The 26668-nt window shown below is 37.7% G+C and overlaps 1 protein-coding gene across 1 annotated transcript in view; it reads right to left on the reverse strand.

The window, feature by feature from the left end:
• Nucleotides 1-1536: 1536 nt before the first annotated feature.
• The window catches only part of HIPK3 (homeodomain interacting protein kinase 3), a 66448-nt gene continuing 41316 nt past the window's right edge, over nucleotides 1537-26668 (reverse strand). Inside the window, exons 4-16 of the mRNA XM_063289511.1 lie at nucleotides 23310-23429; nucleotides 21040-21126; nucleotides 19622-19806; nucleotides 18660-18819; nucleotides 16581-16704; nucleotides 12059-12171; nucleotides 11639-11760; nucleotides 11390-11542; nucleotides 10017-10313; nucleotides 9028-9168; nucleotides 7324-7559; nucleotides 6600-6727; nucleotides 1537-5701 (exon numbers count right to left, since the gene is read on the reverse strand). Coding sequence (XP_063145581.1) covers nucleotides 5228-5701; nucleotides 6600-6727; nucleotides 7324-7559; nucleotides 9028-9168; nucleotides 10017-10313; nucleotides 11390-11542; nucleotides 11639-11760; nucleotides 12059-12171; nucleotides 16581-16704; nucleotides 18660-18819; nucleotides 19622-19806; nucleotides 21040-21126; nucleotides 23310-23429 — 2340 coding nt within the window. The 3' untranslated portion in view covers nucleotides 1537-5227. The remainder of the gene's footprint in view (nucleotides 5702-6599; nucleotides 6728-7323; nucleotides 7560-9027; nucleotides 9169-10016; nucleotides 10314-11389; nucleotides 11543-11638; nucleotides 11761-12058; nucleotides 12172-16580; nucleotides 16705-18659; nucleotides 18820-19621; nucleotides 19807-21039; nucleotides 21127-23309; nucleotides 23430-26668) is intronic.

Raw genomic sequence — 26668 nt, forward strand, 5'->3', positions numbered from 1 at the left:
TATTATTTATTATTGTATTTTATTCTGTGTGTTTTATGGTTGTTTTTAATCGATTGTTGTAAACTGCCCAGAGTCCCCCGACGGGAGGAGATGGGCAGGGACAAATTAGATAGACAAATAAATAAATAAATATGGGTGCAGGCTGGGTCAGCTGACCCAGAATCTGAGTTAGGTAAGATCCTAAGCCCTGCAACAAATCAAATTACGAAGGATAGAGCAAGAAAGTCAAACCACCTACTTGAAAGATGGCAGTCAGTGCTGTAAGAAAAGGATATTTGCCTGACCGGCTCTTTGGGGCAAATAAAACTTCACTGCTCCCTTCCTAATCTCTTGTGCTGTGTTGGATTACCTGGTTGGACTGTGGACTGGATACTGACTGCTCTTGGATCCTTCCTGAACCTGTGATTTGTCTTTCTGGAAAAGTAAATTCAGTGTTTTCTATGCACCTACAGCAGGAAGTTTTAAGTCTGCAACGTGCTTTTGCATCGCAGTGGTTGTTATAGATTAAACACCTTGAGTTTGTAGCAGAAGCTATTTCTGTGTGTAGCTGACAGCACAGAACAAGATGTCAAGGGCAAAGTACTAGCATAATACATAATACAGTCCTTACCATCAATACATTATTGTTTTCACTTCTGCAAAGCCAATTCTACAGGAAACTAAATGGCCATCATAAATCAGAGCCTAACATTTTGTTTTCTCTATGCAACAAAATATATCCAGAATCATTAAGAGGAAATTGACCAGAATTTTTCTTATAGGACAGAAGGAAAACTACGAACAGCTGGGATAAAGAGCTTACCACTGCTTGGAAATGCACAAGGAGTTGTATGAAAGAGTTCAAACCCACTCCATCTTGGTTTAGAATATTGCTTCACCTGTGAGTTTTGTTTCCTCAGCTATGTCCATATCTTTGAATATGGATAGTCCTAAACCAGCTATACTTTATATTTCCTGTCTGCTTCTCTTGTCTGCAGTGTTATGCTAGAAATAGACTCTTGTCATAGCCTGGAAAACTCTGGGCATTGTACATACAAGGCAGGTTTTCTACTACCTCAAGTTCAATGCATAGAATGGTGCAACATTCACCACATTTATTTCTTGTCTTTCCCTCTATGTTTTCCTTTCTTAAATTAGGGGCTTCAACTCTCTCATCCTAAGAGTTAATTATTTTTATGTGGAATTCTCATGTGTTTAGGAAGAGAATTTAACACATAGGAATGACATGTACAATGGCTAAAGAAATTAAATAAATAAATAAAAATATTTTCCCACATCAACATTACAGACTTTAAGTTCTTCATTAAATATTCTTACATTTGTTTTCCTCTATCACCCTGATAGACGGTGTAAACACAAGTAATTTCCCACCACTTTGCACCTTCTTCTCCTGTCAGCACATAATCCAACTATTATTGGAGATCTGATCTTCCCCTTCTAAACACAGGAGGCTATACCCTTATGGATGGGGATACGTCGTGACAAAGTTAGATTTTTTTTTTTTTTAAAAAAGATATAAATAAAAGCCAACAAGTATCAATTGCTGCAATATATATTTTAATTCAAAGTGAATCTTGACAGTAATACACCATAAATTCTTATTTTGACACTCACCAAAATAGTCACCTGGAAAACCCGCTTTTTGTGACAAAGTACAGAAGGCTTGGTCACATTTAAATCGCTGAGAACTAGAGAGAAATACTATCGCAAACTGTAGGAAACATTATGTCCATAAAAATTTTCCCAGTCCTCTTATTGTAATATTGCACAGTGCAATTGCTACATGACAAACTAGTGTAGCACAGAAATCAGGAACAAAAAAGCCACAAGCCTACAAATCATTATTAAGCAGTAACAGTTCAAACTTAATAACCAAATCTATATACTCAATCCTAAAACAAATCTTTCTACAGTTTGCAGTGTGATTTTTAGCTTTAACAGAAACCAAGTTAAATTTAGCAGTAAGTAGAGTCTTTTTAAAAAATTAAAACAAAATAATTAGTAAATACAGTAGTATATTTGATCAGTAACACACCCTGAATTAAAGTTAAAAACTGAATACAAGGAATTAATATAAAAATTACTCTCCAAATTAAAAATAGTATGCAATTTGTTATCGTGCAGTGTTTTATTTAAAAGGCGTTAGCTACAGCCACCAAGTAGCCAAGCTATTCCTCAGCTAACCAGAGTCAACTGCACTGCTCTGGAGTGAAATTATGGATTACAGCCTGAGAGAGGGCATACAATCCGGTCCTTATTTGCAAACCTTATTAAAGAACTGATTGTACATTATTTTTAGTGTTGGTTGTGGTAGATCCTATTTTTCACTTCTGAAAAGCTAAAAATATATCTTTTACAGTACACGAGGAACCACGGGCTTCCTCTGGAGTATACTGGCAAGATGTTAGTGTTTAACCTGGCATATTGTTTCATGTGCATTAGCTTTATATCCTGAACACAAATGAAAAAGTAAGTATTTCAGAGAAAGGAAGATCCAGTTTTTAAGGAGAACATTTTTCTCTTTTTAATCGTGGTAAAAAAGTAAGTTAACTTGTGGTATTTGTGGCTCTTGAGGACTCCAATGCCAGCAATGGAAACAGCACTCAAGAAACCCCATTCCCAATACCTGGAACTCAAGATAAGACAGGAATTTGTGAAACCATAAATATTAAGAAGAATGACAAATCTACTTGGTGATTCTGGATTTCCTCTATGTAAGTTTCAGAAAATGCCAAAAAATTTTCAAATGTAATCAGGTTACTCTTGTTTTAAGAGAGATACATATGGAAAGAGAATTCTGTTTATACAAAATGCATACAACTATGTGTGAAAAATCATTGAAGCTGAAATCCAGCATACTCCTTTGGGTACACTCAATGACTAATATGGGCCCACTGAGACTTTTTCTTTCAGTAGCAATTCTTTCAATTCCACAAACTGGTTTTTAATCTTTTCAGAACTTCAAAAGAGCTTTTGCTTGACAAGGCAGGTAGCAAAAATGCCCCAGTGACCCTGCAGAGCTGTGGCTCTCTGACTGTAGCTCAACTGTAATGGGAAAGATAGAATTTATTACCATGTTCAGTCATTAAAATGTACTGCTGGTTTTGGTGTTTTTTTTAAAATGAACTAATACTGCTGTATTTCAGATGCAGGCACATTTATTTCACTTAGACATTCATTAAATAAAACACTGCTTGTGTTAATGGAGCAAAGAAAAAACTCTTTCAACTGCGAGCCTACTGAGGCTCCAACCTTATGCACACTTTCCTAGAAGCAAGCCCCACTAAAATCAGTAGGATTGCCTTTAAGTAAACATGCTTAGGATTGTGCTTGAAAGAAACTCTTTCCACTCCTATTCCAGTCTATGCTGCAAGAACTGTATTCCAGGAACATTTATTAAAAAAAGGTAAGTAAATAGTTTAAGTGTCTGCACAATGTCAATATGAACACATAAAAATTATATTACATGAATACAGCCACTTATATGCAATGATAGTTAATAGAGATAAAATACTGATGCAAATAACACACGCAAAGTAACATATGCAAATTGTTTTCTATCATTTACAATATAGTAGTTACAACACTCCAAACATGAAAGGAAACAAAACAAAATCAACCCTCTACTTCCATTTCATGTAATTAGACTCATACAGAAATTAGAAGGCTAAAAACTAGTTAAATCACCTAATTTCACAGCAATTTGAAGTGGCAATCATTATATAGCAGCTTATCTATGATACATTCAAGATAAATGATACAATTTATTATTTGCCTCACAAACTAGATCACAGCCTCACTTTAGTATCTTCCTTTAAATCCACCATAGCACTACAGTATATTTGAGGTCTATGAAAAAAGTAGCTACCTTGTATAGAAAATGGATGATTAAGTCTTTGGTGCTGCAAAAGCAATTTCATTTGAACAAAATAAACACAGAAATTGACTACCTAGGGAAAATGCATGTCATCTGTTGTCCCTGATGGAATGTATTAAATAAGAAAATACTCCCCAAACTCTAGAACAAATACCATAATGTAAAAAAGCTAAAACCTCTCCCATGCATAAATGAAAAATTGCACAAAAAGTACTCACATCATTTCAAGCTTCAACAGTAAATATTCTACTATTTATTAAATACTGCATGGTTTGCTCAAGCTAAGATGAAACCACAGTATGAATCAACAAGCATTTTGCTTTTATTTTCTTTCACTATCTATCCAGATAATTCCTACTGCACCTTTAAACAGGTTATTAAATCCAGTTGGATATAAAACACTTTGAAAATAAACTACTTTAGATTGTATTGCAGTTCCACCAAACAGTATAAAACACCATTTTTTTTAAATTCAACAAGCTAATGAATAAACTTTTCCTAAACACTACAAAATGCTTTTCTTGAAGCTTATTTTGAGGGAAACTATCAGACAGCAGAATTCATTTAACAGCAACACATGCTGCCTTCCAAAAAAGAAATCTCACCCAATACTAAAATCATACCACACACAACAGAAAGGAAAGAAAGTAGTGAGCGTGCATTAATCTATCAAAGAATCAAGAAATCTGAGTGTTAAGTGCTGCAGTCCTCAACGTTTATAATGCAGTGACATTAACAACCTTGAATAATTAAGGCACTATGTGGGAACCGTTTACAATGCAGCTGAGATTATCAGGACACCAACATTTAAGAGCAGTTTTCTAGGCAACTGTATTTTTGCCCATGCAAAGGACACATGCAATGTGGAGAACAGCTCAACCTTTTTACATACGTGATTCGACATGGAACATCAAGGTACGTAATACAAACAAGTTACTCATACATGATACTGATGATGTGTGCATCTGTTGCTCTAAACCTGTACACTCAATGGCTTCCCAAACGTAGAAGTGCCTCGCACTAGATCAGAAGGCAATTTTATAAAAATAGTAGGAGCAAAACTGAATTTTTACTCCCTTAAGTCACCTGTTTGGAGTTATTTTGTAAGAAGGTAACAGGACTAAAGACAAATTTATACCAAATGTGCAAAACACACATTAAAAGTGAGTTAAAGCTCAAGGTTATTTAAATTGCACCCAAGTCTAACATGATTAAAAAAAAATAATTTTCTTGTGCCATGGCTAATATTTATTAAATACCATGTTTTCCTCTCAAATCATTCATATATATATATATATGTGTGTGTGTGTGTATGTATATGAACTTTGTCAGCATACTGTAACTTGAGTCTCACATAAATGGATACTGGCTGAGTTTTGTTGGACTCAGTGGAAATCCTGTATAAGCAGGTGATGCAATGTAAGAATGTGGTGGGAAAATTGGTTTATACCGAGTCTGATGAATGTTTGGGGAAGGCAGTAATCGGGGATTTATGCCCACGGGGACCTGATGAACTATGCCACCGTGATGAGAGATACTGTAACTGGGATGATGTAATATTGGTCTTGAGGTACATGGTGATGCAAAGATGTGGGCCACAGGAGCAGCAGTACTGAGGGATGCAGATGATGGGTAAGGTAGAATTGCGGGCTGTCCTCCAAGATGTGTATTTCCAGCCAATTGTGCATGAACTGAAGTATGAGTGGGACTTCCATGTGGAAGAGAGAATGCATGACCAACAACATTATTTGGGATGTACGTCTGCTGCCTCCAATGACCACAGTTCCCATTCCACTCCTGAGACCCAGATCCAAATGGCTGAACCTGTCTCAAGAGAAATGGTAGTTAATTTAAAATGACAAATGAATCCTTTCTCTCTGTCCTACTAATGCAGCCACAAATACCCTAGGAAGTATATTTCTTCCTCCTTTTACTAATATATACCATCTCAAAAATGATAATGTAAAAAACTTTTTTTTTTTGGTTTAATATCTATTTCAGGCAACATTCTGTTCCCAAATACGGCCAAACGCAGATCCAACCCACTGATTAGTAACATTCTCCCATCTATTTTGAGTGTACTGCTGTTTCATTGGGTTATTCCAATTCCTGACATTATGAAAGGAAGAAAAGTATTCCTTTTTCCAACCTCACTCCACCTTCTACTTAAAATCTTAAGGAGAAAAGAGGCCATGGAAAGAGTAGTTGTAACTGGGATATAAATAAAATTTACATAACCAGCATCATCGAAAGTTCCTATTACTACTAGATAGCACCCACACTTTGGGTCCTTGCCCATGCAAACTGACCCATACAGTGTACAGATAGATTTCCATATATGTGTGTGTGGAAATTCATACATGTGTGCACACACACAATATCTTTCCCACAATCAGTTAACTCCATTCAGATAGTTGTGGCACTGCATCCATTTAAACTGAAGCAGCAGCTCATAGAGAGCTAAATTAACAGGTCTTCAAGCCTTGAGCACAATATATCTTACCCTATAGATACAAATTTTTGCTGCATATGTCATGACTGGTAAAAGACAAATATTCCAGAACTAGAAGCAATCACAGAAAATACACTGTATTGATGTTGTTGCCTGATTTACAAGAATTTACATCAAGAAAATAATTACAACAGTGGCAGACCCACTGTTCAAAATGAGCATCCTGAACCAATTAGAAAACTATATTTGCAGTATAATATTCTCACATACCTGACTGAGGTTTGATTGCTGCTGATGGAATGCTGACATAAATTTTCGCTGACGATTACTCAAGCCAGAAGGATGGTTGGTTTTTACACGAGCAGATCGACGTTTTACCAGTGGTTGGCAGGTATTAACTAAGAAAATATAAACAGAGTTGCTTCTAATATTTTCACTTCGTTATTCAAGTAAAGAAAACCTCTATATTCACTGCAGATATTACCTGAACAATTCTATGGAGGCTTTGGGAAGAGACCTCACCACCCATGATTACTATGCAGGGGGAGGATTATACAGACATTAATTGGTTTAATTACTGATATCAGGTTCTATATAAAGTCTGCATCAGTGGAAAGTCACACACATAATAGATCTTCTCTCTTTCCTGTTGTCTTTGTTCCAGTAAAACCTCTCCAGAGGAACTGTCAATGATGAAGCAATTAGTGAATATGGACTATCAGCTCTACTTGCGGAAGGATTTTCCTGCACTTTCTAACGTTTTCTAGCACTAAGATTACAAACCCCACATGCCCCTTGCCTGAAGACCTTCATGCCAAGGTACTGAGGAAGACATCCCAATTCTCCAAAGATACTTGCTAGAGGATTTCAGAGCAATGAAGAAGACAGGAATAATCAATTACACAAGCAGTTCTCAATTCACCAACCTCTGGAAGTAATCAGTATTGAACAGACTGACCAAGAAAATAACCTCACCCACCTCCCGAAAAAGTACCTGAGTTTGTCCTTTGCTCATCTACGTTTAACCTGTTCTCTATCCTCATTGGTGGCACAACCACAGTGCATACAGCTGGTTTGGCTTCCAGGTTAGCAGAGGTTCTCGTTTCTGTTTTTTTACTGGTTGCTTCTGAAAAACGATTTGCTAGAAATGGGCTGTCATGGCCTGAAGAGTCGGAGCTGGGGGAACCATCTACAGTGTCACAGCCACTTTCCTGTTCATCATCTGATATGCTATAATATTAAGTAAAGCACTAAGAATTTATCTCTTATGTAGGGTTCCTACATTTGGCAGCATACATCCAGAGAGATACTCAAAACATATTAAATTGAATACCAGAATTTTTTTCCTATTTTCCTATTTTGAAGTTTCAGCAAAAGAGCTGAGACTGAAGTTAACAATCTCAACTTCCACATTTAATTTTTAAGACAGCTTTTATAATACGAACTGCTGAAAAACATTTCAGCATCTTCAAAATCCAAAGATATAGATCAGCATGAAAAAATAAATATTTTCAGCCATCAATTATGAAAAGAGATAATTCTAAGCAAATTCAGAATTTTAACCTTGATTTACTGAGTGCTGGCCTTATTTAGCTGGATTATCAATCACACCTTCAAAAGAAAAGGCAGGCTTTACTTGGGGAAGTCTTCCACAAACCCTAGAGGCATGCCATCCCTTGCAATTAAAGCAGCAGCAGTTTCTTTTCAGTCCTAATCAGCTGCAGCACCAGTGCCATTAACTGTTCAAAATAGCTCTTCTACCTAGCAACTGCAATACCAATAATTTCATTTACCTTAAATGATGTTCTCATATACTGTAACCAAATCTAACTGGTTGTTACTAGGAGAAAAAAGCTGATTTTCAAACAAAAAGTGGCATCTAAACTGTAGCCAGTCAATGCTGCTAAGAGGACTGAAAATATGTTAATCGTCTTTAAACTAACAGCAGCCATGATAAAGATTTTTTTTTCCAACAAAAAATCGTCAATCATTTGCCTCAGCCTTAGTAATACTTTTGATCTTTTTAATTAGGGTAACCTAGTTGTCATGGCAATTGTCAGAGCAGCATGGTAATTTTATGGTATGTATTTAAATGATCAGACCTTCCAAGACCCTCACAACTGAAGGCCACTACTCATATTAGTCCTCTTTGTTGGACTATTCAAAATGTAATCATTTATGTTTTAAGAATAAGTAATAAGATTTATTCGTAACTGAACTCAAAGCCACGAGAACTTTGTACCTTACAGCCTTAATACCATGTTTTTTTGCCCATATCTATAGCTTTGCTGAATTGATACTTTTAACATCAGGACCCTAAGATCTTGCATAAAGTTCCCACGTAAAAGTTGCAAGAAAGCCTTTGAGTTAATATAGCTTGATATGCATGAACAAAATACTTCAATATTTAAGTGGGAAAACCAACTCTGGCTGTTACACAAAAACCAGAGATTACAGTTACCTGTTTTCAAACAGATCTTGCCTTGTCTGAAAACATTAACTCTAGTTCCTCTTCATATGTAACAGCAAGTTAGGTGTAAATTCAAGATCTTATTAAACTTAGTTTTGAGTTGACACCAAAGAAGAATAAAATAGCAGCAAAAGATGTGTTTCCAAAGACATAGTACTATGCTCCTCATGCCTCAATAGGCCAGGACTGGAAGTTTAGTATTATATGTGAATTATTTGCAACTCCTACCTGTTGGGTCTTTTACAAGGGGATGGACTTGACTGTCCAGAAGAGCTTGTGCTCAAAGTACTGTCAGGACTACTTAATGAACACACACGGTCAATATTTAGTGTACTCTGGCAAGCTTCACAGTCAAGACTTCCTTTGCATCTGAAAAAGAAAACAAGGGACAAACTCATGCATCTCACTATTGCTATTATCATCACCCTCATCAGAATTCACAGACCAGGAGTCCCAGATAACACAGCAAATGGCTGTCCCAATGACCACAAAGGGCTTTTCGCATGAGGAATCAAGGGAAATCTAAATTGGTGAACCTAAGTTACTTCAGTAGCAAAATGTTGTAGTAACAGGTCACAGTAGCCAGGCAGGAGATGTACTGACCATCTCCTTCCTAACAAGCTGGACAACAGCCTACCAACACAACAGGGGAGGAAAAGTAGCAACACTTCACCTCCCTTCTGATAACTGTGTAAGACTCAAATTTGAGCTTGTACCAGTGTGTGATCAAATTTACTTTTGTCTTCCCCCACCATTATCCCAGGCCTCTTTTCTGTGGCTTCATCCTCCAAAATGGTTGCAGCTGTGCCACTTGTAGAAGAGTCACTGGGTAAACCTCTAGCTATACATGTTTGGCAATGCCATGCTGTGCATACATGCCCTTCCGTGGAGGTTTTTCCAATTCATATTATTGACAGGCACACATACATGAGCTCCATTTTTGTTTGTCATATACAGAGTCCTTCTAGTTTACACATGCAAACTTCAATTCAAAAAGCTATAAGAAAAGCTGATTCAAATCATCTGTTGAATATAACATAAAATAAAAAATTCATTGGACTCCTGATTTTTAAAAATGGAAACATTTATTAATGCAAGGTTATTTAGGAGGTCACATTACTAGCACTAGCACATCAATATTGTAAGTGCAGTACAACTTTTAATTTTTAAAAGCTTTTGAAAACAGAAGTTAGAATACATCAGGAGCACCTACTTACTCTGCAACTGAATGCCTTTGCATCACATCATCTTCATCTGTGTCACTGCTGATGGTAATCACACTGGCTGCTGGACTTGGGGAATCTGCAATGATGATAGCCTGGCGCTGCTTGTTTGAAACAGATGGGTCAGGATCCTGCCTGACAGATGGTGTGCAATAGCTGCTTTCCTGCCTCTCTGAATTATGATTGTCCTGTGTTTCTACCAAACTTAGTTTTTCATCAGCCTTCATATTAATTATCTTTGGAGACACAAATGCCGAATTTTGGACATTGGTACTTTGTAACACATTACTCCTGTGAAGAAGACATTTATTTAGAACCTTTGTAAGAGTGTTTTTATGGAATAAATTGACTAACTGTATTTACCTTCACCAACTTAATTTAAGCTACAACATAAAACTTTGAAACATCAATGAATATAAATCAACGTATGAAACATAAAACAATGAACATACAAGTATCATGGAAAATGTTGTTTTCCAGAATAATAATGGAAAACTTTTTTGGATAACTATTGTGTATCACAAGCAGGGTTGTTCATATGCCGGAATGCAAGGTTCGGAGTTGGATCTATCATGAAATGTAGAACAATACACTGAAGGTACTGTTTTTTAAAAAAGGAAAGAAGAAATGAAGAAATGCTGGCTTGGACACCATAGACATTTTTGCATCAGATTCAAAATCCACTGAAATCATCAGGAACTGCATTCAGTGACTTCAGTGGACACGAATCAGGGATTACTTAACACAGTTCACCACTGTAACTGTCCTTCCCGGTCTTAGGCTTCTCCATTACTGAAATGTCCCATACCTTTGTAAATAACTTCTGTAGTGATGGGGTACATTTTCTCCACAGAGCACTTACAGTGTTTCTTGCTGCCAGCAAAAGAAAGACTATTCTTAATACTATTCTAAGTCATATTATGACTATTATTATATAATGTTGCTAATTTCAATAGTTCAAACTTGATAAACCCTCATGCAGCACATAAATTTAGGAACAACTAGGGCTACCAGTTTTTTTAAAAAATAACCCAGCCAAAATATATTTCTGCCCTGGACCCAGTTGAAGCCACTACTGTCATAGGGAGAGATAACATCAGAGGGCAGCAAAATTCTACACATTTTGGGACGGGGAGGGGGAGGGGGAGGGTTGGGTTGCTTCCTTTGGTTTCAATCAACAGATTACGAACAAATTTGTATTGTAATGCAATATTTAATGTTTAAGGTCACAAAAGTTCTAAGTAAACATTCAGGGATATCAACAACTTGATGAGCATGTAATATTTCTAATATACTGCCCCCTTTTTAAAGGGATTCTGAAAATATGGTAACATTTAAACTAACCACAAATCACATGCAATACCAACCTGGCTTTATTTCTTTTGGTAGGTGTGGGTTGAGGCCAAACTACATGTGCAATACCCACGCTGACTGGCTGAGGAGCGGATAAAGTTATTTGATTGGTTAAGAGTGGCTGGGTCATCAATGAGTTGTAATGGTTGCCATGGGGAATCATCTTTCTAGATAGGACAGAGAAAATAATGCATTAGTCAAATATGTGGTGTCTTGAAACAGGAAATATATTATATAAAACAAAGCACACTGTTTCAACATACCCCCATTCTCCAAGCCTCTGTGGGCCAGCCACAGAATCAGAAGCAAGTGTTGAAGCAGGAGCCACAGGAGTTATGTGTTGCCATGCAGGAAACAATATTTGCTGACTTCTATTAGACCACGTCTGTTGTAAACACAAAAAGATTATGGAGAACTATCACATAAATAAAATTGGATCATTGGTCCATCTAGTACTGTCAGGAATAAACTGAATAAAGGTTTCTAAAGACTCAGGTAAGACACTGTTTCAGTTTTTACACCTGAGGTTTTTGAAAGTGGGTGTGGAAAATTTAATTTAATTTTCTATGTGCAAAACAAATGCCTTACCATGGACATGATGTGCCTTCAAAAATTAGACAATACCAAGTAATATGTGCAGTTCTGAAAATGTGAAATCTGTAGTAGAATACTAATTAGCATACCTGAGAGAGAACTCCTCTTATTTGAAGTAAGGTTGGGGCTTGTGTTACCAATGGCACTGCATTATCTACTCTCACAGAGTACCCATTAGGCTTCCCATGATTAGCAGGAATCCCTAATTCAGACAAAAATAATGTTTAACAAGAATACAAAATGATAAGGAAACAAAATTAAGTTTTATATGAGATTAGAATTTATTTAATTTATAGATCTGCCCATTAAACATGTGACTCAGAGCCATGTACACAATGAAAAACAATAAATGACAATTACAGTATACAAAATAATAAACATTTTGTGGCACAGGTGGTTGAAAAAAATGAAAAAGAATCAATCAAGAGAAGCTCACAAGATCTCCTGACCCAATGCCTGGGGCCTTCAAAGCCTTACACAAGGCAGGCAAGGAGAGGGACATCTGGAGATTGTGGTAACTGCTGTTCCATAGGGCAGCACGGGGAGAGAGAAGGCACCTCTCCTCAATCACATGAGATGATACTGCTTAAGTGAGAGACCCAGAGCATGCCAACCCTTTCAGAACTATCAGACAGGCAGAAGTAATTGGGGACAGACAGTCCTGAAAATTAACAGGCCCTGGCAATGAATGGCTTAAAGGTGATAAACAGTACTTTAATGGCACTTGGAAACCAAGTGGAAAACAATGCAGCTCATTAAGTAGTAATCCATAACTACCTGCACTACCACATTCTGGACATTCTTCAAGGACAGCACCATATAAAGTGCATTGCAGTAGTCAGACAGGAGGTAACCAAGGCATGACTGACTGTGAATAGGGTCTCCCAATAAAGAAATGGGCACAACTGGTGCACAAGATGTTGCTGAAAAATCCTCTGAGGAGCCAGAGTTGTCATATTCTCTTCAGGCAGGAGTCATGACTCTAGAAGGACCCCAAACTGCTGTGTGAGGGAGTACAATCCCATCAGAGATAAAGATGGAAAGTCTCCAGATCCCAGCCATAACTTGGGTTGAGCCAAAGCCTGGTCATCTCCATCCAGTCCCTCAGAGCTTCCAGACATTGGGACAGAACCTCAACAGCATTACTTGTCCGCCCAGGGCTTGAGAAATATAACTGGGTATCACTAGCATACTGATTATACTTAACCCCATGCCAACAGATGACCTTACCCAACAGTCTTATATCGATGTTAAATAGGAGTAGGAAGGGAATCAAGCCCTGAAGCACTTTACAGGGCAAGGGTCAAGGCACAGAACTCCCCCCCCCCAATCAACACTGACTGGAAATGATCCTGAAAGAAGAACTTTTTCTTCCCTCATCCTCTCCCAAATATAAATTGTTATCTACGTTTTGAGTTGCATTTGGATCAGGAGCAGATTCCCCCCCTCCCCCAGTTTGGCTATGAGCAGTTTGAGGAAAAAATTGACAGTGGGAGACACAGAAGGAAAGGGTTCAAGATCTTTATTCAGAAATCACTCTCCAACTTTTAAAGAAATCATATGGGGTTGAGAGTCATGTATCCTCCTCTTTCCCAGTACATTTTATTTGGCTCCAACCTGATTACCAGATCTTAATTTACCAACCAGAAACATTCCTGCATGTCATCCAGCTCTCCTTTGAGGAGGCTGAACTCACTGTCTTAACTGAACAAGGGAAATCATGGTTTCCAGGACTCATAGCTTGTGAGAAGCTAAATAAGCAGCTGCCAAGAGGTTACGAGTCTCTGTGCTGGTTCAATCAGAGAAAGGCATCAGTAACATGCCTCAAATGCAAATTAAGCAATCCTGAAATATTACACTGAAATAGAGCTTAACATCCAGCTCCAGGAAGATATACAAGACTGCAAATTATAGAACAGTGTTGGCTGTATCAAATAAACCCTTCACTCATCAGTGATACCCTTTTTAGTTCTGGGATTAAGCAGCCAGCAAATGCTTAGCTGCAAGTTCTAGCAGACAGACACACTGCTTAAATGTAGCAGTAATAGAATTTCCAAAGTCTGCACCATTTTAGCACCACAGTCCTAAACATGAATGATAAAGATGCATGGTAACAGATACTTCGACAGGCAAGTCAAAAAGACTAGACTAAGATTCTCATTAAATAATATGACCCAACAGCCTCTGTCAAGCACAAATGACAAGCACTAACAGGCCCACAATGTATCTAAATTCATGAGCAACCAACTAAGTGTCAATCAAGGCACACCCTTAAAATTCCAATAGGCATCATCATCATCATGTTGTGCATGTCTCTGTGATCAAAGAACATGTTTAACCAATTTTCCAGTGGAATCCTTTCAGTAAGCTTTATAGCTCCCTATTTTGCCAACTTTAAAAAAAGATATGAAACATGATTGTCAAACAAAGGGTTCAGTAAAGTTCAGCTTAGCTGAAATGGCAAGCAGTGTTCAGGTTTTGATGCCTCTAGCACACATAAAATATATTTAAGTGATAAATGCAAATGATTTTTATCAGTGATTAATGAAATCTTATTTTTAAGCCCAGAGGAGGAACACGATACTTCCAGAACTTCTGGGACTCTAACACTGATCATAGAAATGCACCCATGCATGTTGTGCAAACAAAGTGTTAACAGTGATATTGAATTTGAAGCTGTTTTGAAAGCGGTTCGTCCCCCCCAAGAAATAAAGCTATAGCCATTAAAATGAAGCATATCAACTAAGTGACTTCTCACAGTTTTTAACATTTATAACAGTTTATATCCTCTAGCTAATCTCAGATATGCAGATGATACCACTTTGATGGCTGAAAGCAAAGAGGGACTGAGGAGTCTTATGATGAAGGTGAAAGAAGAAAGTGCAAAAGCTGGCTTGCAGCTAAACCTCAAAAAAACCAAGATTATGGCAATCAGCTTGATTGATAACTGGCAAATAGAGGGAGAAAACTGTAATGGTTGCCTACTCCAAAATACTCAGTCTCACAAGCCAGAGCTTAAAGATAACTGATTTATTATAAGAATAGTGTGCAAATACAGAGAAAGCTGAGAATGAGCAAAAGCGCGCCAAATGCAAACTAAAAACCCTTGCTTCCAAACCAATCCCGCCCCTATCCCCTCGTAGCAACCACCCCCTCCCAGGTGCTAGCAACCGTTACCCAAATCGGCCTGAGAAAGTAACCTTGAACAGAGTTACAAACCCAAACATACATTCCTAAGCAGCAAGATAAGAAACAAAGAGAAACGGAAAAATTACCAGCAAGCCTGCAAGCCTGCAATACACGGATCAGAGATGTGACATGTGAGACGTTACGATGTTAACAGAACGTTGAAACGGTGAACATGACAAAAATGTAGAAGCAGTGAAAGACTTTGTATTTCTAGGTGCAAAGATTACTGCAGATGCTGACTGCAGTCAGGAAATCAGAAGATGCTTAATCCTTGGGAGAAGAGCAATGACAAATCTCGATAAAATAGTTAAGAGCAGAGACATCACACTGACAACAAAGGTCCGCATAGTTAAAGCAATGGTGTTCCCCATAGTAACATATGGCTGCGAGAGCTGGACCATAAGGAAGGCTGAGAGAAGGAAGATAGATGCTTTGGAACTGTGGTGTTGGAGGAAAATTGTGAGAGTGCCTTGGACTGCAAGAAGATCCAACCAGTCCATCCTCCAGGAAATAAAGCCAGACTGCTCACTTGAGGGAATGATTTTAAAGGCAAAACTGAAATACTTTGGCCACATAATGAGAAGACAGGACACCCTGGAGAAGATGCTGATGCTAGGGAGAGTGGAAAGCAAAAGGAAGAGGGGCCGACCAAGGGCAAGGTGGATGGATGATATTCTAGAGGTGACAGACTTGTCCCTGGGGGAGCTGGGGGTGTTGACGAACGACAGGAAGTTCTGGCGTGGGCTGGTCCATGAAGTCACGAAGAGTCGGAAGCGACTGAATGAATAAACAACAACATCCTCTAGCTATGGCCATTACAGGCTTGGATCTCAACTGTATTTTCCATGAACGCAGGGCTTGTTACATTTACAGAAGGCAGCAGATACAGATGCAGATCATCCAGCTGATAAAAGGGAAGAGGGCATTTATTCCTATTGGCTCTCCTTCAGCAGACTTCTTCCATCCCCTATCCTATAGGGTCACCAGCTATATAGAATAGACTTTTAAGGGGAAGAGCTGGCACAATTTATTTTATCCTGCCTTTCACTTAGGAGCTCAAAACAGCATATATACTGCCCTCCCCTCATTTTTTTCCCCACAACAACAACCCTGTGAGGTGGATTGGGCTGAGAGGTAATGACTGGCCCAAAGTCACTTAGCTTCCATGCCTAAAGGTGGACTAAAACCTGCTGTTCCACTAAACTAGGTGTCCTCACTCCTAGCCCAATGCTCTTACCACTGCATTGCACTGACCACAAATACAGATCTCTCTTTCCCCAGGAAGAGCATCCCATAAACACAACTCCATTAGCAAGATGCTCCTACAGGTGGGAGCAAACTCAGGATCCATGTCAGTCTATTTCAATGGTAAAATTATTTAAATCATTTTTAAAAAATGAAACATTAAAATTTAGGTCAAACCTTGGACAGCAGGGGGGCATATAATCAGGGTTTGATGAAAAGCATCACTGCAACCAAACTGAGCAGCTCCTGCCTGTAAGGGTATTCCAGGGTGCATAACTGAGTGGGTTGTTGCAGCTAATGTCTGAAACAATAGGTATATTATCAATCAGCAATCAGATTGTTACATTTTTAAAGCTAAGTTTAAATGTATTTTGCTTAACACAAGACAAAACAAACAAACCCCTAAGTCATATGAATAGGTAAATGATGACTTTAGGATTATATAATGCTAGGCAGTGGGAACCAAATACCATACAAGAAAGTCAATTTGATAGTTAGGACAAACTAGCAAAAATAGCATTTGACCACATGAGGGCACTATAATAAAACATTCTAGAATATACAGCTTCAATTATGTTTGGCTTGGTTTTTGTAAAATGTTTTTGAAGAGAAGTTCTAGAGCAGTGTTTTTCAGTGTTGTTCCTAGAATCCTAGGGTTCCAAAAGAACTTCATGGGGTTCCATGAGAGATTACTCTCCCCTGCATCACTCAAATGGAGCCAAGGTCATCCACAGCAATTTTTCTAAGGAAAAGTAGTTACATGTAGCCTGTGCTTAATGCTACTCATTCAGCAACCACTTGAAGTTATGACAGCGCTGAACAAGGGGGACTTATGACGGGTCTGCGTAGTTGCAGCCGTCACAGCACCCCCACGGTCATGTGAATGCGATTTGGGTGCTTGGCACTCATCTCACAATTAGACATCGCAGCATCCCATGGTCATGTGATCACCATTTGTGCCCTTTACTGCCGGCTTCCAACAAGCACAGTCAATGAGGAAGTTGGCAGGAAGTCAGAAGGGCGATCACATGACCACGGGATGCTACAGCCGTGCGGGATTTGCCTAATGACAGCAACCAGAACTCCTGTCATAAGACTGCGTTGCTTAGAGACAGAGTTCCCGGTCCCAATTACCATCAGTAAGTGAGGACTATCTGTACACCCCAATCATTAAAATTGGATTTGTTTGGTTAAAACATTAACCTTCCAGATAATTGGAAAAGATAATTTTGCATATAGAATAAACAGTTTACTTTTTATACATCTGATAAGTGGAAGAACTTTCTGGGACAGTAACTGGGGCATTCATTTTTGTGGAATTCAAACAATTTTAACATATACATTTGGAACAAGTTTCATTTTATTGCCAATTCTCTCTCACTACAGCTTTATCTCTTGCTGGAGAGAGGGGGGTAGGATTTATTTATTTTTTAACGAGCAGGTTCCACAGCTTGAAAAAGTTTGAAAACCCCTGTTCTAGAGAACAAATGAAATTATTGAATTTAGTTATTATTTCAGATTAGAGTTAAATGAAGGACCATCAGTGTAGCTCTCCTGACTTGAGCAAGGGATCAAGAAAGATGCCAAGACAGAAGCAGGATAAATGCTAAAATGTAATCCCTTCTGGATTCTCAACTATTTATACTTTCAATCATGGAAAAGTCCAAGGAACTTCAGACATGACAAACAGTAATGTTTATGGCTGCAAGCAGCACATATGCCTCTCAGTACTTCTTATTATGCACAAAATAGAACTTCTACATCTTCACCCAAGGGAACGATGATTACTATGCATGATTACTATGAGGGCTGTCACGTAGAGATCTCTAAGGAAGAAATGTGAACATTCTATTTAAGGTAATACAAATAAGCATGGGAATAGTGGAGCACTTGCATTTCCTGTTTCCTTTGTATTTCCAACATATCCAACATTCTACATGTAAACTAAGAAAGATAGTAACAAATTTATTGGGGTATGAGTTTCTGTGGGTAAGAGCTTACATCAGATGCCTGAAGTGGATGGTGCCAGTGCTGATTTTTCTAACATTTAATTTACAGTTCAATTCAAAGCATAACCAAGTTAAATTGCATAAAATGAGATAAAATATGCACTATCCAACCATGCAATGAAAATGCAAATTCATATCTTCCCTCTTGAAAGTGTCTCTCCCTCCTGATGCTTTGTTACTAACTTGCATCATTCTAAAGCCTCAGATAGAAGTAAGGGGAGTAAGAAAGATTTGTCAAATTGCTTACCTGATTCTGTACTGCGCTAATCTTGGTGAAATTAGGCATCAGACCTAGTGTGTTGCCTGCAGCAACTGGTCCCAAATGCACTGTTTTATTGCAATTACTTATCTCATATGAATTTGATCGGTACTTGCAAACATCCATGATATGAAAACAGGATTTCACACTGTTGACGAGAGGAGGAAAAAGGAATTGTCAGAAAGAATGAACAAACTATGAATTTTAAAATGTTGCTAAAATCAGTGCTCACTGTGGGAGATACCCTGACTATACCACAGCAATTTTAATACTTATTAGATTTTATATGCCAATGACTACTGAGGTCCTGTAGTGATGCAAACAGTGTGTGTGTTTAACAGGCAGAGCATCTTGCTTTCCTGCTCTACACTGTTAGAAAATTACAATTTCTCCCTATACTAGTATTATTTTATTCTATGCAACAGACTACATTGGCTTTATAAATGAGAACGTTATTGGGGCATCAAGGGATAAGAGAGTCAATTCTGATTACGTTTGGTTGTACAAAATACACAAGAAAGTGCAAGCAGCTTCATTTGTATTCACTTGTATTCCTGGTGATTTCATGGACACAAGCAGACTGCCAATGCCTTCTTCTGGGACTTTTTTTTACTTCTCAGTCTAGCCTTAGGATTCCCTGGAGGCTTCCCATCCTAGTACTAACCAGGTTCAAACAAGGGTGGCCAGGTGCTGCCCTTTGCTGAGACACACTTCTAATTTTCATGCACGTATCAGCCATCTGCAAGCTGCCTGTAATATGTATGCTGCCTCAACTGAATCATCATGAAATGAATGCTCATACGTTGGAAGAAACCATTGCTTCTGACTACCATAATCCTCAGGAGGCGGTGCTCCAGAATCCAACACCACAGGCAATATGCAATATAGCATGGAACCCAGTCAAAAAGGCTCACCCAGGATCATTGTAAAAAATGTTTTATAGAACATACTGGTTGCTGTGAGGAAAATCAAGGAGGTGCTTCATGGTAACAAAAGGATGGCTCAGTGTGTCAACCGGAGTGATTCTCAAGTCAGCATCTATCAACAGCATTTTCTTTAAAAGGCTGACAAACTCTCTTCTGTCTGCTTTCTCTGCCAAAAGATCACTTCCTTCCAAATCCATCACCATGTTCACCTAGCATTGAATAATTAGATGCAAAAGCTTGTTTCATGTTGTTTTCCAAATAAATTAATAAAACAGCATCATACAACAGAACCACAGTGTCAACAGTAGCAAGCTCTGTAAATCTCAATTATTTTATGAGAAATAATTCATTCTGCATTGTATTATAGCACTTATATCTCATTTGTTGTCTAGAAATTCAAGGTCTCCCCATTTTTATTCCCTTGGAAATTCCTGGGAAATAGACCAGGATGAGAATGCAATTGGCTCCAAGTCACCGATTATATTTTGGGGACTTCCAAACTTCAACATGGTGAACTTGACCAAGTTCAATAATGTTACACCACAGCAGCTCTCCTCTGTGTATTCAGAAGAGTGATAAACAGTAGTGGTCAAAGAAATACAGGAACTACTAATAAAGAAGTAGCTTAAACTATCACAGGATTAAGCAGGTATATTAAAGCAACAAGTGTACTTCAAGTGTCAGATTAAAGACCAACTCCACTGGTGTGTGTGTGTGTGTGTGTGTGTGTGTGTGTGCGTGTGTGTGTGCGCGCGCGCGTGTGTGTTCCATTCAATCGTGTCTGATTCTCGGGGACTGCCTGGACAAGTCCTTGCAGTTTTCTTGGCAAAGTTTTTCAGAAGTGGTTTGCCATTGCCTCCTTCCTAGGGGTAAGAGAAAGTGATAGGCCCAAGGTCACCCAGCTGGCTTTGTGCCTAAGGCAGGACTAGAACTCACAGACTCCTGGATTCTAGCCTGATGCCTTAACCACTACACCAAACTGGCTCTCTGGTTACCATATTAGTTCAATGTTATTACAGTAAAGGATGATTCACACTATAAAACAATGGACACTAAAAATGGCAAGTAAGTACTTTTTAACATCTAGATTTTTAAAGTGCTTGGAGGCATGGAACCCTTCTACATTATTAATAACATATTCCTCATACCAAAGGGATGGGATGGGATTGAGCAAGAGGCAAATTGAATTACTTAAAAAAATGAAATTCCATTAATTTCACATGCAGTGATGGACCATGCAGATGAATACATAAATATGGATATCATGCAATTCAAAGTGCTTCCTGTAAGCAAAACTCCAAATAAAGCAAATGGGAGAACTTTAAAAAGTGAACAGAGAACAATTACTACAAATTAAATTAGAGACAAGAGACAGTCAATACAAAAAGCAATAAAATACAGAAATTTAGCTTCATAGTTCAAATGTATACACATGTACTCACATGCACTATATCATCCAAACAGTTGAAAATGTACTTCCGGGCCTCTTTGGATTTCATACCTGTTTCACCTTCATGTTCTTCCAGTGTCTTCAGAAATGTGAGGGTAGGAGAGAGATTCATATATTATTCTTAATATACTAGTGTTCAGTGCATAAAACTGGACAGTACAGATTACTATGTTTTTCTCTTTGCTATGGTAGATATATGACCATTTCCAAATAAAGGATGCTGTGTTTAAATCATACATTCCCACACAACTCTTTTGTTTAGAAAAACATACAAATGATTCCTGCTGATAACTGGCTATCTTGTCATTATTTTGGGGGGAATTTTCAGAAACTTTCCTGGATCTTGGACTGTTACAACCATATCAAACTTAACACCAAGCTGAATGCTACTAGGAAAATGCAAATCCTTCATTATTTAGGAATGTTGTATCAATGTATATAGGCAACTGCATTTGGGATATATAATTTTTTGCCATCTAAGTATGGATTTTGCTTGAATTTACATAAGCAGACAAACTCTAAGTTTCAGTGGTATTCCTACAAAATGGGAATAGCAATGACTTCCCTTGTGGGGAGGCTGTAAACCCAAGGATAATTGGAATCCCTAGCCCTGAAGAATATGATAAATTAATATTCATTGCAACAAGTATTACATTATTAGTAGGCTCTCCTAATGGAAGGTCCATTAGTTATATTATTCCTGTTGATACAGGACAAGAGATGCCTTTTAGACAGTGCATTTTTAGGTTAGGTATGGAATACTACATCTTGGGGGGGGTTGTTAATAATTCTACCTTGTCTCAAAACAAAGGCACCAAGTGCTGTTCCTGCTTGGTTTTCATCTGGCTTAGAATACAATAATAGGAATTTCTATCTCTACAAAAATGGAGAGGTAAGGAAAGTATCTATTTGAATGAATTCCAGAGTAAGTTAATATAGAACTTGGTCACAGCAAATTCAAAAAAATGCACAACTGGGCTTAATCTAGATCTTTCATAGCTCTAGATTTATACTAGATTTATTACAAAGCATAATGTCAATTTTTGAACACTGCAATCTATCTTTTAGTTCAGTGTTAACTCCATGGTGTGCTAAACTTAGTGTTATTTCTTTCATAAGATGAGTTAATCAAAACCATCCCACTCTCCTTCACACTAAATGCTCTATAATTGACATATATGGCATAGTTTTCTGGCTTTTCAGGAGAATAGAAACTACATCTACATCTATATCTATATATCTGACTCCACCTAAGGCTCCAGTAGTTTATAAAATCTGTAAAAACAGTCAACCAATAAAAACAAATACATGAAATACACAGAACTCACAATATAAAATTAACAATTGTAATATAAAGACAACAATCATAGTACAAAATCAACAGTCCACCTGGCGTTCCCATTCTAACAGCATCCTAGATTTTCTGCAGAAAAGCTCCATCTTAACTACTTTCCTAAGTCCATCCAAGTGGGTGCCAACTGAACTTCCAGGGGAAAAGACATTTAACAGGGATGGAGAAGACTGAGAGAAATCTTCAACATCCTGATTTGGGAGATGCAAATTAGACAGGTCACTTCTAAATGAATCAGGCAATAATGCAGACATTTGGGCTTTATAGGTTAACATTAGCACTTTGAATTGTACTTAGAAGCCTACCAGAAGCCATTGCAGCAAATACAAAATCGGAGGTCTATTTCAATAAACAAGCCAGTACATTTTGCACCAATATAGCTTAAGATAGACTTCAAAGGCAGCAACATGTAGAGTGCATTGGAGTAGTCAGTTCTGGAGTGAGTTACTATCACAGGGTCCTCCTGCTCCAGAACTTAAAAGTGTCTTCTCCATACACCCATATAAGATAAATATTTTCTTGATAATCTACTGCTTTTATAAGCCCTGAAGCTTTGAAAAAAGTAACTTTTTTTCCATGTACAAGTTATATAGTCATACAGTGTCCCATATTATCAAATTTTTAAAAAGGATATTTTGAACCAAATAATGGCACTAAAGAGGTAGCCAACTGCAATTTTAAATAAACTCAACTGAATGCTATTTCTGCTTGAATCCCAATGTTCACTGTTGGGAAGCATATCAAACAATCCACAGCAAAATTGTGTTTTCCAAATCATTATCAAGGAAGGGAAGACATTTCAGGGAGAATAGTGACAAAATATCCCCAGTATTGGCTCAGTAAATTATTTCTGAAATACACAGCCAAAAGCATAGAACACAGAAACTTGTCCACATGAGGACTATCACTACCTTTAATCTCCAACCAGAATACGGTGCATCTTTTTCTCTACAGAAAAATCGTGTGGTCTTCGTTCCAATGTTCAACAACTGCTCTGCAGGCAATCCTTGTGTTTGTGAAATGTAACGAATCTACAGAGATAAAAGTATCATAGCACTTTTTTCACCAATACATACACATCTATCAGTTTTAGAGCCTAAACAAGCACTTCACTGTACTTAATCTCAATTACAGAATATCACAATGGCTCAAGGACTTAACAACAAAGAATGATCAAATCCAGGCTATCACAGAATATTTGAAAGTGGGTATTTTGTTTAAACAGATCTAATATTCAATTTAAACAGATGTAATATCCAGGATTATAGCATTAGGAACTGTTTTAACTAAGTGCCACCTGAGCAAGCACATTTTGTGATATCTGAAAGTCTAGCTATGCTCAGCAATTTCACAGCCAAGCACTGAATTCTTTTAAATGATTTTTTTTTTCTGCTTAAAGAAATGGAATATGGTCATCACACATTTTCTTTCAGAAGTTTCATCTTCTGCACTGCGTAAGTTGTACATATTAGATAATTAACAAAACACTTTATTTGCATTATTTAAAAGAACATTTGAGTCAAACCTAAAAAAAAACTATTCATAAATGGCCACTGGATTTGGCCTGTTTCTCAAAGTATTTTCAAGCATTTCGTCAAACTGGGAACACCATTGCGTAGGTGGCAAGTTACCTTTTGAGTTTCATTAGGGAACTACTTCTTAGGTACAGTAGGAATAAAGCCTCTAGCAAGTGGCCCAAATCTAGCAATATACCTGCAAATAAAGTCAGGCATTCCAAAAAAGAATGATAGTTACCAGTGGCAAAAGTCACTGCCTGAAATAACTTATGTTCTCCAGGAATAAGTGGGAATGGAACATATTTATTTTCTACACACATTATCACAAGCTATACTGTGATTTCTTAGGTTCACCAGTGTCTGAAATTCCACTTAGAATCAAGTGCAATACATGTATGGCAGAATGCTACAGAAGGGTATGGAGTTCCAGTAACAGGAAATATGAAAAAGGATGCTTGAGGCAATGATGAAATGAAAGAAGCCACAGTGAGAAAAATGATGTAAGAGAATGACTGCAGAAAATGAGGACCAGAGAAACTTACTCTATAATGTGACTGAGTGGGAAAAAAAAACTTGCAAAGAATATAGTCAAAGGGAGCAAAGACAGTTAAATTTAAAAGAGACAGAGAAAATATAGAACAATTATGATGCAAATAAAACATTTTTGGAAGTGAAGACAGCTAAACTGTCTCCAGAAGAGTAAACAGAATTAAAAATAAAAATAATGAAATTATACATGGTGAAAATGAAGTGAGGGCTGTTGGAAGGAATATTTTTAAGATTTATAGAGGAAGGATGGCAGTACTGAAGAATGGAATTGAAATGAATGCTATATATGCTAATATCCAAGATATAATTGAATAAAGGAAAAGATAAATAGTTAAACCCCCAAAAGCAACACATGACCAAGAAAACAAGATGAATTTCATTAATCAACTTTAATGGCAGGGAAAAAAAGACATTATTCAGATCTTGGAAACTGAATAAGCAAAACTCCAGTACTCATTTGTAGTGAAATCATTAAGAAAGTGTCTCTGTGATTTTTTTTTAAAATTAAAAATTTTAGAGAAAGCCTATGATAAAATGAACAGCTTGAATTATCAATTTTTTTGCATATGTATTGAGTTGAAGGTTGGCTGCTGAAAGATGTAAGAAAAGCGTATGACAGAAGCAGAATATGCATGGGTGTTTAGGCTGTAGTCAATGTTGACCCGATTATATATGACACCCTCTTGGTTGTTTAATGCGAAATGAATAAGGAACACTTGTGATGACAGGAGAAGTGTGTTTGTTGGGGACAGGAACATGCACATACTTGTGCATGCAATAATGCTGTGTGATTGGTTGAGAATCCAAAAATTTACAGTGAATGTGAGACAGATGCAATAAGGAATATGGATATGAAAATTACAGGTCTTCCTCACTTAACGACTGCAACTGGGACTGGCAACTCTGTCACTAAGCAACACGGTCATTAAGTGAAACATCACGTGACTGTGCCTGACTTATGACATCAGTTCCACTGTGGTTGTTAAGCAAATCGCCCACAGATGTTAAGTGTGAGGTCACATGACCACAACTCACGATTTACTGCTGGCTTCCCCATTAACTTTGCTTGTTAGAAGCTGGCTGCGAAGTTTGCAAATGGTGATCACCTGACCACAGGGACACAGCAACCATTGCAAGTTCGAGAACCAGTCATGAACCTACTCTTTCCATGCCGTTGTAAGTTCAAAAGGTCGCTAAATAGAGCAGTCATTAACTGTGGACTACCTGTAGCTCATTAAAGGACCTGATGTCTTTGACCCCAAAAATGGAGTGAACCGTTGCAAGCTTATTTGTTTTAAGCATTTAAATTCAAACAACTTGAATCTGGGTGTATACAAAAACCAGAAAACAAAAATACAAAGGAAAAATAAGCACATGTAAATAAAAGTTAAATGGCAACCAGAGGCTAAAATCTGTTATAACGTACCAAATGGAAACTCCCTTTTACCTGACCCTAAACCCCAAAGAGAGAACCAAGTCCTAACTGCCTCTCTAAAGGCCTGCAAGGTCCGGGCCAATGATATGTGAGGAAGGAATTTGTTCCAAAGGGCAGGCACGGCCACAGAGAAGGCACATTTCCTGAGCCCTACAGATGACACCGTTTCAAAGGGACCTAGAGCATACTCGCCCTATTAGAGTGTTGGGAACAGGCAGATTCCATTGGAAAAAGGCAATCCTGCAAGCAGCCTCGCCCTATGATATGCAAAAGTTATGTGTAACATTTGTAAGTTATACATACATGGCAAAAAACTAAAGCAAGTAGATGAATTTGTGTTCCATTGTACAGTATTTACTAAAGATGGGAAAATGAGTGGAGAATTTTTTAAGATGTGCAAATGCTGGTAGAAAGATAGAACCACTGTGAAGAATGATGTTTGTGTAAAGAAGCAAAAACAGCTGTGTATAGGACTGTGCTGCAGTCTATTTTGTAGCATGGAAGTGAAAACTGGTTATGTTAAGAGAAACATAAAAGTTGAATGCAGTGGGAATGGGATACTTAAGAAGTATGTGTGGAAAACCCAGAAAAGACTGGGTCAAGAATGAGTGAGTCCTGAATGAATGTGGATTAAATACAAAAAGTGAGTGACGAACATGAAAGAAGTATGTTGAAATGCTTTGGTCATACAGGAAGAATGGACGAGGATCAAACTGCAAATATAAAAACAGTGAATGGAATGAGAAGAATGAGAGGAATGGGAAGATGA

The sequence above is a fragment of the Candoia aspera genome, chromosome 1, assembly GCF_035149785.1.
Source record: "Candoia aspera isolate rCanAsp1 chromosome 1, rCanAsp1.hap2, whole genome shotgun sequence".
Classification (NCBI taxonomy): domain Eukaryota; kingdom Metazoa; phylum Chordata; class Lepidosauria; order Squamata; family Boidae; genus Candoia; species Candoia aspera.